Source organism: Myripristis murdjan, chromosome 15, assembly GCF_902150065.1.
Source record: "Myripristis murdjan chromosome 15, fMyrMur1.1, whole genome shotgun sequence".
Classification (NCBI taxonomy): Eukaryota; Metazoa; Chordata; class Actinopteri; order Holocentriformes; family Holocentridae; genus Myripristis; species Myripristis murdjan.
In genome coordinates, this window is record NC_043994.1 from 12,728,551 (window position 1) to 12,747,577 (window position 19,027).

The 19,027-nt window shown below is 40.4% G+C and overlaps 1 protein-coding gene across 1 annotated transcript; it reads left to right on the forward strand.

Annotated features, from left to right (window-relative positions):
• Positions 1-237: 237 nt before the first annotated feature.
• Positions 238-17,246, forward strand: ifngr1l (interferon gamma receptor 1-like). Its single transcript, XM_030070737.1, has 7 exons — positions 238-513; positions 10,996-11,113; positions 11,227-11,408; positions 12,298-12,509; positions 12,954-13,122; positions 13,932-14,047; positions 14,190-17,246. Exons 1-7 carry the CDS (start codon positions 438-440, stop codon positions 14,586-14,588), a joined length of 1,272 nt encoding a protein of 423 aa, XP_029926597.1. The 5' UTR covers positions 238-437; the 3' UTR covers positions 14,589-17,246.
• The last annotated feature ends 1,781 nt before the right edge of the window (positions 17,247-19,027 follow it).

Below are 19,027 nucleotides of genomic sequence, written 5' to 3' on the forward strand. Positions count from 1 at the left end.
AAATAATTAAAATGTGATATTTCAGTTTTTCCTCTTTAATAAATTTGCAACAAATTCTAAATTTCTGTTTTCACTTTATCATTATAGGGTACTGAGTGTAGATTAATGAGAGAAAAAATGAATTTAAAAGATTGTAGCATCAGGCTGCAACATAACAAAAGTGAAAAAAGTGAAGGAGACAGACCCGGTTGCTTGTTTCTCTCGCGATATCTGGCAACCCGGCCGCTTCTCCTCCCTCAAACCGCTGGTAATGTTTTCTGACGGTACCGGGAGTGACGCACGGCCTCTATCCCGACAAAAATCTGCTCTGTCCACGCTGGTTGACTTCCGTGTTCTCGTGTTTGTCCGTGGATCCGCTCTCAGTTGGCCAAGACACAAAGGAAAACGCAGCGGCAGGTTTCCAGCACCGAGGCGGCTTGAGCAGGACGGACTCCATTATGATACTCGGCATGGAGTGGACCAGGACTCCCGTCGTTTTGCTGTTATGTTGGATAGCACCCGTCACCGCCCACGGTATGCAGTTGGTTTTGTACCTGTCTGTGAAAAAAGCATGACTTGTTATGATTCGGCGCTGTCATGTGGTGAGAAAATGAGCTCGAAAATTAAGAAATACAGATTTTTGGTTTGGCTGTGCGAAGAAAAACGGACCGTCTCGTCAGGCCTGAGTTGGGGGATTTTGGTCCGCAGCAAATCAGTGTGTAACAACGTCGCGCTTTCTCTTTTATACAGTGAGCCTTTATCTGTGCGTTAGCTTTAAAATAAAACCTTAATAATGTGTCATGTGTGATCTTTATTCGGGTTTATCTGAGGATAGTATCGCAGCTGCTTGATTTTCGTTCATATCGCAATGTTGCTGTTTATCTGCGCTTTGAAATACAGCCTAGCCTTTTTTTGTTATTAGGGCAGAGCGTGTATGTGAGGCACTTAGTTTGCTGACAAAACTGTTAAATACCCTCCATGTGTTTGGATATTTTACCCCCTTCTGTAAATTAATTATCACACGAAATTATTTGTGATTCAGTTAACTCATCATCCAAACTAATGAATGTTTGGTTTACAAAGTAAGAGCCACTGAGCAGATGGCTGGAGCTGACCACAGTTAACAAGGTAAGACTATGTTAGCTGTTTCTGTTCCCCATGTTTCATTTTTTGTTGTTGTTTGTAGTCTGTGCATTTCCTCTTTGTGAATTTCACTATTTCTCAAGACCCCAGACCAAGGTTTGTGTAATCTATTCCAGCAAAATCTTAAGAAAGAGGTATAAGCTCAGTTGTTGTGACTGAGTACCCTCTTGTAACAGGTGTGGAAGTAAGTTCCAGAGGAAATATGCATGTAATCATTCCTGGCAAAAAGAGATAAGGAGGTCAGTGTAGCTCCTAGCCAGATAGACTGCCTTTAAACTTGAGGGGTGGGCTCAGTCACGGCCTGTTGCCTGTCTGTTGGCAGCCTCCTCCCCTGTATGTTGTCCATTACGTACAGGAGAAACAGATCTTTGCAGAAACATTGCAGCAGCTGCATGATGCTGCAGGACTGATAACAATAGTGGTTGGCCTGACAACACTATCTAAAGGCCCACAGGTACTGTAGCTGTGCCTGTAGGTGTTTGGTGCTAGAACATCGAGAGTCTCTGTGCTTTGCATAATGTGATGCAAGACTGGAGAAATGTGTTTGGTCCGTTTGGACACTGTTTACTTCTTCCCCTTTTTGATTTCACTGAGGTAAGCATGAGGAGGTTTGCAAATATTTGTAGAATACCTCATCCCCAAATTATGAGTGTCAGATGTCAAATAAACTCTACCAACAGGGGTTATGCTTCCCCTGTCTTAATTCGCCCATCATTTTGAGTGACGCTCATGAGTTTCAGAGATGTGTCAGAAGGGCCATTGACTCATTGCAGACCTGAGCTGCTGCAACAGCTCTGGACGCTCTTCCCTCCCTCATTGATTCATGTTTACATGGCACGCCACCAGCAAGCTGCCGCCATCGATTCAGCCGTTGAAGATATGCATCGCTGCACGTTGACCATAAACACAGTGCTTCTGTGATGCTTCAGCCACTTTTAGGTTAACCAGTTGTTGGCTTTGTGTTAAAGGGGAGGTTAGCAATCTGTATTCCTCATCAGCTTCTATCTGCGATCAGTAGGAACTGGTGCAACACTGGAAGAGCTTCTCACGTCCTAGGCTTGTCTCTGGGGCACACCTGTCACTCCTCCTGTACCCTTGAGGTACAGTGGCCTGTAATTTGACCCTATTAAAATCTGACACCAACCGTCCAGACTCAGTACGTAGCATGCTTAATGAATATCCTGTATTTACTTAATGGCTGAAAGGATGCCACCTACCAAAAGTGGGAGTTGCTCTATGTCAAATAGGGATTCACATTTGTGATTTTCTTTTTCTTTATCGAATCTTTGTTACATCTGGCACCCTCACTTGTGCCATCATGGCGCCATGTTTGAGACACTCCCAGGCAGTTAGAATCACAACAAGACTGAGTCTGTTTGAGTGAAGAGCTGCCTATGTAGTGATCTAGTGTGTGTATTATAATTTGAAGGTTAGTTTGAGGAGTCAGACCTGTGGAATGCTACACCTCCCATCGGGTTTAACATCTGCACATTGGCTATTACTGCTGTTTTCTGTTTCTCACACATGGACGCTGAGCTTCAAGATAAAAAAAAAACAACCCTGTACTCTGTGTTTATTTGCAACCCAGTCTGTTGCAACGTAGTGATAATCAAAACTTCGCTTCGCGGAGCTTGTCTTTCAAGTGAAGAGGCTCTCCCCAGGATCTAAACTATGAGGTTAGGAAGGATGTGAAGTTTGGGAGAAGAGTGAAGAGAGATGAGTTGGGGAACTCTGGTCAGGGTTCCAGTTATCAGCCTAAGCAGGTTTTGGCCTGACATTTGAATCAGGATATGAAAAAACGGCACTGTGTGATGTTGTCATAGTGTGATTGGTGGTTAACCACCTACATGTTCGCAAGCTGCTTCTTTGAAGTAAGCTGATGTTTTGTAAATGATAAAAACTCTGTAAAGCTTTTATTAATCATATACAAATATCAGTTTAAAAATAAGTAGGAAAACTCCATTTATGTCTCCCGTATGCCATCTATTTTTTGATAGTCTCACGCTAACAAACATTGAGGAAATAATGACATGACATATTTATGCGAGGCTCCCGGGAAAGAGAAAAAAACATTTTCCTTGTTCCATTTGAATTTTTCCTCTTCAAAGGGTTTTTGCTACTTTACATTTTGTTTTTTTTTGTTTTTTTGTGGAGGTCAGTTTTTCAAGTACAGTTAACAAATTGACTGACAAAAAAAGTTGAGAGACCCCTACACTGATGAGGGTATGTGGTGTGTGGTAAGAGCTGTGCTATCTACCACCAGTGGTTTCAGACGTGATTTCACCACCACCACGTCTGTCAGACAGGGGTCTTGTGGGTAGAGGTGTGATGCTGCATGAGTCTGCCATGGTGCTTTCAGAGGGTCCAGATCAGGTCTTTTCAGTCGGCGGCACGTGAGCCACGTCTGGCCCAGAGGCAACACCCCGAGTGGCTCAGTGAGCTTGAATTAAATAGGCTATTTTAATAGCAATTTTAATATTAATAATATTTTATTTTTAAAATGATTTGTTAATAGCAATGGCGTAAGCAGTCGGGAAGCAAAGCCAGTGTGAAAAACACTTCAAATGACAAATCAACATTTTTTTCATGGGACGCAATTCCAACCACACCAAGTAGCATTTCAAAACATTCGGCTGTTGCCAATAGCAAGTAGGCAAGTGCCCTGAAACACAAAGATGTCAATGATGTCAACGCTACCTTGACTGGCAAATGCATGTTTATATTGCAGCCATCTCCAAATGCTAAACAAATGTTTTTAAACGGCAATGAGTGCATTGTTGTAGTTAAAGAATATAATATTCGGAGGCACTGTGTTGAAGCACCAAAGCTTTCCAGACAAATTTTCCCAAGGGATCACAAGAGAGGGATGCTAAAGAGTCTGATTACATCTTTCGATTGGAGCTGTATCATCCTGGTGAGGTCATGCACAGACCAAGAGAGAGCTGCAGCCTCCCTTTGTTTATCCTGGATATCTTGTGTGTGGGTGTGTGGGTGGGTGTGGGAGAGACAGGGGAGACGGGGGAAAGGGAGTGTCTTATTGGTTGCTGTTACTGCCACTTGATCTGATTCTGTGCATTGATAGTTCTTTATTCTGTTTCTGCACTTTTGGATGTGCATCATTCATTTGCATTTGTTTGCATTTGAAGCTGAAAAAGGGGATTTAAAGGGATATTTGTGTAGAATTCAATGTACTACAGAATAATGTGCTGTAGGTTGCCAGATGAAGTTCAAAAGTCCTGCAGGTCCACGAAAGTCTGCCACTCATTGTCTGTATGGTAATGCTGGGCAAAGGAAATCTATTCTTCGACCTATCATGATGTAGGCTATATTATTTGGTTCAGAATAGAACCAGCTTCAGCTGTGAGTGTTTCAGATTTCACAGCAAAATGGAGAGAAATGATCTTGGTAAAAGCCACTTGATGAATCTGTTATTCATCTTTGAAGTACTCTGATAACACGATAAAGTTAACACTCTGGACAAGGCGCCACTCTGTTGGTGGTAAGTGGATTCAGAATGTCAGTTGAGGAATCTATGAATTGCAGATTGCTTTATTTAGATACTTGTAATGAAGGAAGAATTGATTAACTGATTAAATTGCATTGAGATGCCAAGAAACCGCATAAACAAATCATGAGATCCAGAGTTTCAGACCTCTACTGTATAGCTTGACCAGATTTTAAATAGCCTACATTTTATCATTATCTTCTCGAATATTGAATGCACTGTTAAGAACCATCAAGACTTAGGCTACATGTTTGAGTCTTTTAATTCATTCGTATTCCCTTTAAGCTGTTGTAACTTTTAGCGAGACTGAGGTCTCAGCTCAGACAGGTAAAACCTTATATTTAGGAAGGTATGATGGCACTGTTCCTGTAATTTATAGGCAACTGCTAAATAAAATATTTAGCAGTTGCCTATTTTATATCTAAGTCCTATCTATGTTTGTGTCCTTTGTCTAATGTAGACAATGTACACAATGCTGATTAAAACTTCACCATCAGTGTCCTATGTTTTGGTGACTCACTCTACACGGTGGCATGGCTTTTGTTTTGTGTGTGTGCTGCCATACCCGGGGTTTTCCAAGCCAAGAGTCCTAATCTTTGCATTTGCTTTCATTTACAACTGGGCCCTGAGCCCTACACATAGACACTTAAACTGTTTCCAGTTTGAGCTATCAAAATAGCTATCTTTGTTTAGCGTGGGATTATTGGGAATCAACCAAAGTTAAGTCTCTTTAGCACTACCATTGTGCTGCGCTTATGTGCCCAAGGTAGATTTAATTTGTTTCTTTATCGTTGTGTTCTCTTAACCTGCATTAGGGAACTCAAAGCAAGTCTTTTTGTTTGCTCTTTTCTCTTATCTGCCACTTGCACAAGTAGTCCAGTCATTTTATGAAAAAACCTAGGACAAATTGCAAGAGAAGCAAACTCAACTGATTTTGTATCCTCAGTTTGTCCTGAGTGAGGGGAAAAAAAGTCCCAAGGAATCCAATTGGTGGAAAGTTTTGAAAATCACCTATATATGACCACATAATACCAAAAAACACTGTTTTTAACACACAGGGGAAAGGGGTTCAAAATTTACTTTCAGATATCACTATAAAAATTCACAAGATGATTACACACACAAAGACAAGAAAAAAAGTCAATTACAAGTTCTTTGAATTATTCTGTATACACATACATATCACACATTATCTGATTTGATATGCACTAATAGGAATATAAGGAATAAATGCCAGAAGAGACATTTAAACAGTGAATTAAAAGGTTACTATATATATATAGTAACCTTGAATTAAAAGGTTACTACATAACAGTGAATTAAAAGGTCACTGTATATATAGTAACCTTTTAATTCACTGTTTAAATATCTGTTCTGGGATTTATTCCTGATATTCCTTATTAGCGCATATCCAATCAGATAATGCGTGATATGCATGTGTAAACAGAATAATTCAAAGAACTTGTAATTGGCTTTTTTTCTTGTCTTTGTGTGTGTAATCAACTTGTGAATTTTTATAGTGATATCTGAAAGTAAATTTTGAACCCCTTTCCCCTGTGTGTTAAAAACAGTGTTTTTTGGTAATTTGTGGTCATAAATAGGTGATTTTCAAAACTTTCCACCAATGGGATTTCCTGGGACTTTTTTCCAGCACAATTTTAGGAATATTGCTTTTGCTGCCACTCTATCATCCCCTAGAATATAGTGGAGGGGAGTAGGATGCCCCTGGGGAGAAGATTACCACACTCGCACATGACATTCATACTCATACTCAAGCATATGAGACACGCGCATGACACACACACAGACAGAGACAAGGGGGAAATGGGGAGAACATTAGTGGGGTACCAGGACTTAATAAGCAACCAAGTTCATAAATGCGCTTATGCAGCAAAGCTAAAGGCTGTGGAAGGTGCAGGAGTAAGCAGGGAGAGCAGGACCAGGGGGGAGCAGGGCACAGAGATGGAGCCAGTCCGCTGACTTGAAGATGGGATCCACGCCCATGCAGCTGACACAAATAAAGAAAACAAGCACGGAAAATAAATAAGTCTTTGGTTTTAAAAGTAATAAGATAGTTTGCCTCTTTAATTTCTGTACATAGACCGTTTCAGTGAAAGGGAGAGTGGAAGAAGAAGGCTCAGTGGCCAACCCATTTTGAATCTTATAGGTCAATAAAAGGACCTGAAAATCTGCCCTGGTACAAGAGGCAGGCAGACCAGAATACAGAATATTACAGTAATTGAGGTGAGACAGAACAAATGCATGATGCATAGTTTCTGCATCAGCCAAACTTTGCATGAGCCTACTTTTGGCGATGTTTTGCAGGTGATAAAAGCAGTTTTGGTGGTGGTTTTTGAAGTGTGTGAAAGCTTTACGCACGGAGCAAGTTGACCTCTTTTTTTTTTAAGCCCGCTGTCTGATTGCATCTGCTTCCTCTTTGCACGTCTGAGATGAGTAAGATTTATGAAAAACAACGTTCCATGCTATCTGACAATCTGCTCTGCTAGTGGTACATTTTTGACATAGAAAATCAAGCTCAAGCTGCAGGGGGTTTATTCTGTCTTCTGTCTTCTTTCCTCATGTCTGGCTTAAAGCCCCCCTCCAGCCATCTAATAAATCCTAAAACATTGTCTCTCTCCATCAGTATTGCAATTTTAAGTTTTTTCCATGGAAAAAAACATCCCTTAATGCCTTAAACCAGCTTAAATGTAACTCTACACCTTGCTCTCATTAAGAATGCATGGATAAATGAATATGCAAATGGTGTATTGAAATGGAGTATCCAAATTAACTACCTCAACTTGTATGAGAACCAAAACTGTTGCTGAAACCAAAAATCATTCAAGCACTACTGCACCAACACTACAGGGTTAACCGTGCTAAGTTTGTTGACCTGATGAAGCCAGTAAAGTGAAAATGCAACAAACAAGCCAGTTAAGAATTAGGCTAATTTCAATTTAATGTCAGTTAATGTCAAGTCATTTTAATGCTGTGTGTGTGTGTGTGTGTGTGTGTGTGTGTGTGTGTGTGTGTGTGTGTGTGTGTGTAGGTGTAGGTGTATGTGTATGCGTGTGTGTGTGTATGCGTGTGTGTGTGTGTGTGTGTGTGTGTGTGTGTGTGTGTGTGTGTGTTTGTATGTGAGTGAATGTGGTTATAGCCCTCACCCACCAGTTTTACAGCTGTGGTTAGCACCTCTTTTACACAACACATGCTGTGATCTGTGATTTTTCTGACACAGATGTAAGCTTGTGTATGTTTGTGTGTGTGTGTGTGTATGTGTGTGTGCATGTGTGCATTTACATACATTGTTTCGCTTTCAGCAAATGAAAGTGAATCCTGTTTGGTCTAAGCTGTATAATTTTCAGATGAGTCACATTTCCCAATAATGGCCACAGTATGGCCATAATATTGATTAAAAAGTAATAATAAAAAAAGACATAGGAACCAAACGTTTATTTGCTGATTCATGAAAGAATTGTGATTGTCTGACTATCTCTCTCTTCCCTTTTTGGTTCTTGACAACATTGGTTTGTTCTCCATGGCGTGGTCCTTTCACATGGCTGCTGCAAGCTTGGACTTGTCAGACCTTTTTACAGGAAACAAAGCAGTTTTTTTGCCGAGCACACATCCTGCCTGTTTCTGGTACCCAAATCAATCTTCCTTCCTCATTTTGTTCTTTCAGGCATGGAGAAAGGCTGTAATTGTCCTCATATGGAACTCCTGACCTCAAAAGTAGCACTTATTTATATTATTATTTATCTTTTGACTGGATATAGGTCGACAGAGAGGGAAACAGGAGTTGCAGAGGCTTATGTTTAATGTAGTGCATTAACAGATAGATGAATAGAGAGCATAACAAAGGAAAAGGTCAAAGAAATGAATCCCTTATTTGCCAGAAAGAAAAGGCACCACATGCAGTAGCACGTTTTGGATCAGGAGGTGTGCCGGTGTCAAATAGGGTCATGGTTAGTCTTTTATAACACTATATAAATGACCAGCAAACCTAACACACAGGCAAACTCCAAACTTTTATACAGTTCAAGTGCTTCATAATAATAACAATAATGAGGATTTCTGCTTTCTTGGTGGTCACTTCTAAAGGGAAAAGAGTGAATTTGGAACAAAGTGCAGCAAGTCTTGCAACATTTCAAAGTGGAAGAAGTGTGTGTGTGTGTGTGTGTGTGTGTGTGTGTGTGTGTGTGTGTGTGTGTGTGTGTGTGTGTGTGTGTGTGTGTGTGTGTGTGTGTGTGTGTGTGTGTGTGTGTGTGTGTGTGTGTGTGTGTGTGTGTGTGTGTGTGTGTGTGTGTGTGTGTGTGTGTTGATTGTGCAATTCTAGCAGGCTAAGCTATTTCTCACAACTGAGGTAAAGTAGAATGACTAAATGTTAAGATCTGCCGGCTGATAAAGCTCTCTGGAAAATCTTTAGCTGTTCTTTGAATTAAACTGTAAGCCACACTGTTATAAAAAAGAAGTAACAGAGAACTGATAAGGTGTTAGGACTTCTTATGTCTAATCAAAATAAGGGGAACGTTTTTACAACGGTTTGCTCTACACAAAACACACACATACACACACACGCAAATACATATATACACACACCAGTATTTTCTTTAGGGTGTTTGCAGATCCTTAAAAAGTCTCAAAATGTCTTAAATTCAATTTTATCCACATTAGCCCTCAAAAGTTATTAAATAGTCATATAGTAAGTATAGTTAATAGTTATTAAATTTGATTCTAATCTTAATTTCCACATAAACATTTTATTTAAAATGTTTCAGAGTTTATTTATCTGTCTTTTAATTTCTCTTGGTAAAAACGAGTCAAGCTCTTCTGCCTGAAATTCAAATTTCGAATGATACAAAATGCTGAACACTTCCTTTATACTAACATGCAACACTTAGCCTGTTGGGAAAATGTCTGTTCTAGGTTAACCTGTCCCACATTATAGTTATAGTCATACACTACATTTACATGCACAAAGAAACCAGACTACTCTTAATTTGTCCCAGGTTTTGTGTAAAACAAACAAACAGACAAACAAACAAAGCCCCGGTTCATTTTATTCCTGCAGCAGATGCTGTTTAAGCTGAAGGACTCTGTTAGACTCGTGTAGGCAGTAAACAGCCATGTTCCTACCTCAAACTGACCTCAGCACAAGACTGAATATACAGTACTGACCTTATACAGTACTGATTTTTATTTGTCAAAAATCTGTCTTAAATCTGGTTAAAATTTATTTTGAAAGGGTCTTAAAAAGCATTAAATTGAACTCTGATACCTGTAAGGACCCATACAGTATAGCACAGTATAGTGAGTCCAGTAGCATGACAATATTTAACACAAACTTACTTTTAACAGTTGTTTTTTTAAATATGTGAGTTAATGTATGATGTTTTTTACTGCAGAGATCAGTGATTACTGAACTCGTGGACTTTTGCTCTGAACTTAATTAATAATTTATATGGACATACCATATGTTTCCTCCATATCCATCTGTTTTTGTTTTCATGTACTCGTGCCATTGTCCTCCTTCAATTTGTGCCATGTGGTTTTGGGGAAGGGGGATGAACAAATTGTCCTTTAATTTAGCTTTTAGGGTCAGACCCATAATGCCAAATTTGTTGAATGCGTGTTCAACAAATTTGTTGCATGTTTTTGTATAGTTACTCACTGTAGTTTGCATGAGAGGCAAATTAATGAGAAATTACATGTTGGTACTGGCCCACAAAAAAAAACAAACAACCAAACCAAAAAAAATATATACATTGGTGCACCCCCCACTTTCTGCACTAAGCTGATAATCGTGTACATGTGGAAAAACTTTGATCCTCAGAGATTTGCTCATCAGCAGTGGTTAAAATAGGAAATATGCAGCGTGTGCAACTATGAAGCACCAGCCTGCCCTCTGGGGGACATTTTATGTCATTACAACATAAGCACAGCACTGGGCCTCTGGCTGGTACAGAAATACGGTGACAGGGTCATAGACAGTGAGGGTAGCAGAGGAGCTGAAATGAAGTGTCAGAGTACAGAAGAGCTTTTATGGGTTTAAAAAAATCTATAAATGCCGTGGTGTAATATCTAGCACCAGGGTGTACTTTGTTGGTTGTGTGCATCCATTTATTTATTTGCATCATGAATAATAAAACTCAATCCCACATAAAACTCATTCCCTGACCCACTTCCAGCTTTAGGCTGCTCATGTCATTCAGAAACCATCTGCAATGGAAAGGAAAGCCCACTAAATGCAGGACTTTTTTGGGGTCTGATAATAGTTTTATGGTTTTCGTTTTAGTGTTTGAAAACATTTGGCTTTATATTTTTAGCCCTCGCAGTATGTGCAGGCTAATATCTGTTTTTCTTTGCAGTGTTGCCTCCGGCCAATGTGACCCTGCAGTGTCACAACTTCAGGAATGTGCTGTACTGGAACTACAGCCAGATCTCACCAGAGCTCAGATTCAGAGTCTTTGTGGGTGCACTATCACGGTCAGTATTAAGTGTGCGTTTCTCTTTCTATTTGACCATGTCCACTTCTTTTTGGTTCTCTATAGAATCTAGTAATCTGTTAAAACTAAACAGTATCTCCTGTTTCCCTGTAGCCATTATGACCCAGTGTGGGTGGATCCATCCAATCTCAGTGCTGACCTCTCATTTCTCCACGATCCCAAAGATGACTACTTCATCCACGTATCTGCTGTGATTGGGGAGAACGTGTCTGCTCGTGCCCCTCCTGGGGGTATAAAGTTCAGCTATTTCATGCACTCTCCATCAAATCGCACATGTGAGTAGGGGTTAGGGTATTCATCTAGCTGGCTATGACATTATTTAGCTTCTCAGTGGTAGTGACAGAATCAGTGGATGAGGAATTCATATGCTGATCAATACCCTGACACTAAAAACCGGCAAGTAGGGAATGGCAGGAGGAAATCATAACTCAAAACTGCTACTTTGCAGTTCAACATTTGGGACCAAGCAAGAAACTTTTATGAGCAGTAACAGTGGCTTCTCTTCCTTTATAGTGCACAAGACAGGAGCTGTGCCTTCAGAGAAAGGCCAGCATAACATGCAGTATGTGCAGAAGCTTGATAAGCTTGTTCAGTTAAACAATAGTAAGTTAAGTTACACCACTAGATGGCACTATCATGTACACGTGATCGTGTTTGGATCCCATGAGCCCTTCCTGTTCTCAGATGAAGTTCCCAGTGGCAACTCATACTGAAAAAAAGTTTGGAGAAAATGACAGATTCCTGTCTGGGATTACAGGGTGACAAATAGTCTGAGTCACACTGCAGCCGAGTCAGCTGGTTTCATGCTGCTCAAATGAAGCTGGTAACAACCTTTTTATTAGTTGAAATTTAATAAATAAATAAGCCTATCTATCTGCCTGCCTTCCTGCTTGCCTGTCTATCTATGTGTGCATGTATATAGCTATATGTATTTACATATAAACAAGACACATTATTTGTATTTTGCTTTTCCTATTGCATGTATATACAAAATGCTGCTAGTGAATGAGCTTTCTGAGTGAATTTACTCACTTACAGTGACTACACTGGGATTCCTTAAGTAAATACAAATGAGTTAATGAGGCTGTTGGGGTCCGAAAACTGAATATGACTCCAGAAACTGGGGTTTAGCCAAAAGTGAAGCATGTTCATGGTGGTTTCCAGGTTCTGTCGACCTTCCTCCGGTTAATGTCACCGTCCACCCAGGTGGCATTAAGTTCAGTTTCCAGCATCCATCGCTGCTTTACGATCAGCTGTTGGACGATCAGCCGTCGCCTACCAAGCCTGCCAGGCAGAGGAGAAGGCAGAAGAATCACCGCAGCACACAGATCAAGGAACTGACTGAATTTAAGTACCATGTTGTGACTGATCCCAAGGTCAGACCATCGAGATTTGCAGTGCCTTAACTCTAACTTAACCTTAATGCTTCAATGACCAGAATAGAAATAAGTTGTCAAGTCCATCATTTATGTCAGATTTAGGCGAGGCAGCAGTGGCAGACACAACAAACACATGTTGTGTTTTGGCAATAGTAGTAGTAGTAATGAAACTGCTTCTAGTTGTATTGATAATATACTATGCTACCATACCCTATCCTGTACTCTATTACTTGAGGATGTATAGCCATGATACAGCTGCTTTTGTTAAAGGGGCACGAAATCTGGCAAAAAAATCTACATTTTGCTGGCATCCAGTGGTTGAAAAAGTCATTTTGCTGCAGCGATGACACTGTGCCTCTTTTTTTGCTGTAAAGGATTTAGGGTTGCCTCAGCCATTTAAATTTCAGTGAGCAGGAACTGCACTGTGTTTTGTGTCTGCAGAAGGAGCATTACCGGCATGACTTCAGCTGCTTGGACAGTGTGTGTGAGGAGGAGCTTCCGCTGGATGTGGAGCAGGAGACTTACTGTTTGAGAATAAATGGGCATTGGGAGGGCGTAGATGTTCGTGCCACACAGGAGTACTGCACCAAGGCACAAACCAGCAGCAACAGTACGTAACATGACATTTTAAAATGCATCATAATCTGTTTTTTTTTTTTTGTTTTTTTTTAATGTGCATTATCTCATCTGTGATCTTCAGTGTGAACCAGGAATTATTTTGGAGGAGTGTGGTGTTTACCTGCTTTGCTTCAACCTGCCTCATGTGCTTCTACCTGTTTATTATTTCCTCCATTTCTCAGCATGACTTCCAGCAGCCCTCACCTGTGCATTACTTGAGCAGCTTGAAAGTGTAATAGCAAGAACAAGTTGAGGTCATGGAGAAATGTCCCATGCCATTTATTCAACATGTCTTTTGGCTGTGTTACAGTTGGGTCTGTAGGTGGAGAAACTGGCATCTCTGCCTCAAATTTTGATGTTTTAAAAAATTGCAAACTATTGTAGCTGTGCTGGAAATATCATCATGTACAGTAACATCGAATTGTCTAAGTTTGTTCTGTTGTCTTTGGAAACCAAAAAAATACATCACCAAATGCTAAAATGTGCCCAGAATTGCATGGTTTAAGTTCCTCTTAAAATTTTAGGGTAAACTTTTAGTCTACACTTCATGGATTTGTGCATTAGCTTGTCAGAGGAGTATGTGGTTACAACTGTTGCTTTCCAGAACAAGCAGCTTTACTAGTTGATGATTCATGAACTCCAGCAGTGGAGCAGTTTACGTGTTAATGTTAAATGTTTCTGAAATATGACAGTGAAATCACAATGATTCAGAGTTTCACTGCTTAAACTGTGTGTGCTGTACTTGTCTAAGTGGCTGACAATTATTGTGCATGTGTATTTACTGTGGCATCTTTTGTCTAGATTACATCGCCCTCTACGTCGTTCTGCCCCTGCTGGCCTGTCTTGTGATTGGTTTAATTTTCTTCATGGTGTTCCGAAAGCAGACGTCAAGCCTCTTTTCTTTGCCAGCCTCCATGGTGCGTACATCTTGCCGACTCTGATTTGACCTCATGAGCTTTGTTTAAATGCTAATTACTGATCTTCTTCAACTTTGCCAGACCAGTTTCCTCAAAAAATTCAGTTCATATTAAATATTAATTTTCCCTTTACGTCTTACAGAAGTTGGGGAAGTTCATGGGAAAGGCTGCAATGACTCCAGAGCAGCCCCAGATTTCTCAGGTGCAGGCCTCCTCACCTACGGGCACGCCTCTGCTGTCATCTGATATTGGGGATGAACCAGTACAGGGGGAAACACCTGTGGATGACGACCTGCGCCTGCGCATTGGGGTGCCGAATCAGGATGGAAGCACGTCTGGTGGTACAGGAGAAAGTTTAAAAGAAACGGAAGGCTCTGGGTACATGTCGGGCGGAGGATTGGACGGAGATAAGGAGGAGAGGGAAGTGCCATTCTGCAGTGAAAGTTATGGAAACTCCTCGGGTTATGAGCAGCGTGCAAGACTGGCTGATATTGACGTTGAGCTGGTGCCTGGAGATAAGGTCAAGGGCTACCAAGGCTGAAACATTTTGCTCTGAGGCCTCAGGCATGCATCTTTGATTCACAGTCCCTGACATTGTGCATTCAGTATGTTTTTGTTTGAACGCTGGAAGTACTTTTTTTAAAAAACACATTTCCTTTTGTCACTTCTTGTTTATGTTCAGTCACATTCATTCAGATATATAAAATGTAGAAAAGTCAAGACAACTTCACTGCCTGATTATTACAAACAGCTCCCATCTAGTCCTTGGTAGCCTCTGCCAATGTGGGAATGTGTCATTAACGTCCCACGTGTTCCTGGCCTGCCTGTACATACACACACGTCCAAAAATATTAGCTCACTAACTACAATCTAAAAGTAGCTACTTGATTATGCCAGTGAAAAAACTGTCCTGTAAGTTTCAGTGAAAAGTGAGTTATTTTCTGATGGGTGAACTTGAATTTGGAGTGGGCCACCGCTACATGGTCCCCAGGCTGCTTCGTAGTCAGGGTGGCGGTCCCTGGGACACAATCAGTTGAAAATCACTGCTCTACAGCAGAATGAACTCTGGCGAAACGACTGTAATCTGCAATTGTTTGTTCTCCAAACTGTTTTTTATGCTTAAGCAGTGAACTAATATTTACTGAAAGTCTTGGTCTTTGCCCAGTTGGTGTTGCACGGGACTTTAGAGCAAGTGGAACTGTGAGGAATCTGTTGGCACGTGAGACAAGAGAATCCGCCTTCTCAGGATTTTGAGAAACGCCCTTGAGCATGATGCCTGGGCTTGGTTGCTTTGCTCGTAATACTGTTCTTGTTGAGAGGGTGTGTCCGAAAATTGAACTGTAGAAGAGTTTAAGAAGATGGTGATATCCTTGACCTGCCTCTCTCATACAGCATCTAATACACAGTAGATCTGTAAGTCATGTAAAGCAGCTTCTCTTACAGGATGACTATGCTTTATATCTTGTAATGCTTACAGTGATGTCAATTAAGTGTCATTCTAATACAATACAACATATACAACTGTTACTTAAACTGGTGAGCAAAGTATTTACAGAGCAATGGCATTTCTCATGTGCTGCTGCTGTATATTGTAAATATTGAATAGTCTTGCATATTTGCACATTTCTTTTTAAAATCTGCAGAAATCAGTGATAAACATTTTGTAGAAATGCTTACACTGTATTTGCACTTAAAATGATAGTTTGGATTCTTACTCTTGTTGTGGTATTTGCTGTATGTGAGTGAAATACATCCACCAAATTTGGTTCATCAAGTCCTTCCCTGTTGCACGAATGAGACTTGCACCGCTCCAGGCTGAATGAAGTGGATATAGACCAGAAAACAACACCATCTTAAGCATCAGCACAAATTTTTTTTGAGGGATGCACCTCAACACACATTTGTTTTGGATTCACCATCAATGCTCTTTTCAGCCCCCTGGCTTCCAAGATGGTGGAACTATTTTCTGCCGCAGCACTGCCACTGGACCATCATCACACGGTGGCGATGGAGTCCCACATCCAACCTCCTGGGTGATACAGCGGCAGTGCTACCGCAGAAAACTGATCCGCCATTTTGGAAATGAGGGGATTAGAAAGAGCATTGAGTACTCCTGTTGAAGCCGTCGTTCTTAGTGGAAGTTAACGGACCAAACTTTGTGGATGTGTCACATTGGCATGGAGCAGCAAATACAACTGTATAGGTATGAGTCTTAACTTTAATTCAATGTGATTGATGATGATGATGATGATGATGATTTTTTTTCTCATAAAAACTATAATCAGTTGCCTTATTGTCACACAGGTCAATATGAAATCTGCAGGACTTCCTTATTCATAGTTAACACTGACCAGCTCACAAGAAATCCTCTCAAGTGAGTTCATGGTCTTACAGATGTTACACAGGACATGAAGCCTTTCCTGTTGTTGTACTCATAATCAACCAATTAGCCATTTTTTATGCTTTTCATTGTAATTTACATACTGTTAATCATATTTAATCAAGTGTCTGGTTCAAATCCACCTGCGCATGGTAACAATATGTAGAAAAAACTATATTATAGACTTAAAGATGGTTGCTCTGTAATGGGTTGCGGTGCTTTTTTCTGAAAAAGGTTTTAGACCAGTTATTCCAAAAAGGTATAGGGAGTTGGTACATCGCCGGTGCTAATCACCAGTGATGTACCAGTTCAGTCATTCTTTAAGTCACCGGTCTTTCTGAAAGTGTCAAACAGCGCTGTCAGAGTATCCCATGTCTACTCCATGGGAGTCAGTACAGTATGTGGGTATTGTTTTTGTTTATTTGTAATCCTGACAGATCAGAGGAGGATTAACCCCACAATGCTGAGAAAGGTTACCTGATGTTAGTTGAGTAAACATTTCACAGATACAGTCGAACAGGGAGGATTTTGCAATGACACTTGTTAAATGTGTCACAGGGTTGAAGGGTGTTATTTGGAGATGTTCTGTTATACAAACAGAAAGTCCAAATAATGTTGGAAAAGGCTGTGTACAACTTCAGCACAACCAACAGAATCCCTTATTGCCAATTCTGTAATTTAACGGTTTTAGTGGCTATTTTTGTTTGTGGTTCATGTTAGTGTTTTTTTTGTGTTTTGGTTTATTTTGTAGTAGAACTAATGTAATTTAAAAAAAAAAATGTCCTGCTGTGTGCTTAAATAAAGAATTTTGTGTATTCATATTTGTCTAATAGTATTCATTGCAGGAAAGATGGGAAAATCAGAATGGATGTCATGTGATACACTGAAATGACCACATGTCTCCCAAAAACTGGCCTTCCAGATATTGTGTTGGTTTCCCCAAAGTTTGCTCAGGGCATTGAAATACCCAGTAAGGAAGGGAAGTTGGTATTTCAGTCAATTTAAACAGACAAGTATTGAATTGCTATTGCAGGGCTGACCTGATATTTAAATGGCAACATTCATGACTGCACAGTCATTACAGCAATGTAACTATGGAAGGGAAGAACCAGGGATGTTATGATGTTTCGTGACATTTGAAGCGATCCTCGTGGTTCCTTCTTGAAAAGGAACCAGGGGATGCCTTTGAGTGTGTGTGTGTACACCTATAGACGGCTGTTTATGTCCTTATTTGGTTCCTTCCTCTTTGATCAGTGGACGTGGGAGCAAGGAAACCTTTAGCTGCCAGTAACAGTAATAGTAACTTCACTTTTCAGTGTATGTTGGATGGGACCTTGACAGCTTTTGTCTGTTACGTGTCACCCAAATGACTTAATTGGAATATGGATGAAATATTAAAATAAATAAATAAAATTAAAATTACAAATAAATTTTAAAAAATCTTTGAAGACTGATGCAAGTTCCCTGGATGGGCATCAGTCACCCAGTTTGTATTTTTTAGGGCAAGAGGGATAAAGGAGGGCTTTTTCTTACAAGCATCATATCGTGTTGTAAATGTAGTCTGTATAGAAACACGTCCACAATTACAGTTGCCATTGTTATTATATTTTAATGTAAAACTTGTAAAAAGCCATTTCAATCTTAAAAGAGGCAACAGAGGCGGCAATGCTCTGCCTGGTAAAGGTATGAATTGCTAATGCACAGATCTGCAAATGAGTTGAATGTCACTGCTGAGATAATATGGTGACAGTAGGCCAAAATTGCACACTATTGTACAAAGATTTATAATTAAGTTGATTTGATCTTTGTATTCTAATTACATAATTAATAATTAACAAAGTGGAAACAGGATGAGAAAAGAAGTGGATTGAAGGTCCGCTTCTGGCTGCGGCCTATGTGTTGACACAACGTCACAGTTTGTAATGAGTCATATTTTGGTTATGTAACTATGAACTGAGGATGTCCAGTTAACTGTTGCTATTGCCGGTGCAAATGTTCACAACATACATCTGTAAGTGCAGCAAAACATTGCAAGAAAATAGCAAGTGTGCCAAATTAACGTGCCTGTATATAGGTTTTAAAAAAAGGCTGTTTGCCCACCATGTTCTGGCTCTTTCCTGGGGGTCTGCTCCCAGTTGGATATTCCCAGCACGCCTCAACAGGGACGTGTCCTAATTAGATTGTTAAACCACATCAACCTCCTTGTGACAGCAGCAGCTCCTCGCATTGAACTCCTCAGTTCATTTCAAAGGTTGAGGCTAGCAAAGGAAGCTCAGTTTGGTCACTACCCAAAAGCTTGTGACCATAGTTGAGGGTTAGACCAGGTCAACTGGTAAATCAGGAGCTTTTCCTTCAGGTGCAGCTCCATCTTCACCACAACGGTTTAACTTTTTCCCACAGAGGACCAAATCCTTGGACTCAGAGGTCACACCCTCTTCCCAGCCGCTTCTCATTTGGCTGTAAACTGTCCTAGTGCATAATGGTGGTCACACCTGGATGAAGCTAAAAGGACTACATCTACCATGCACTACACTCTCCAATCCCTGACTGCACTTTGGTCCGAATCCTATGGTCCAGTTCACTAGACTAGCCTCCATCCC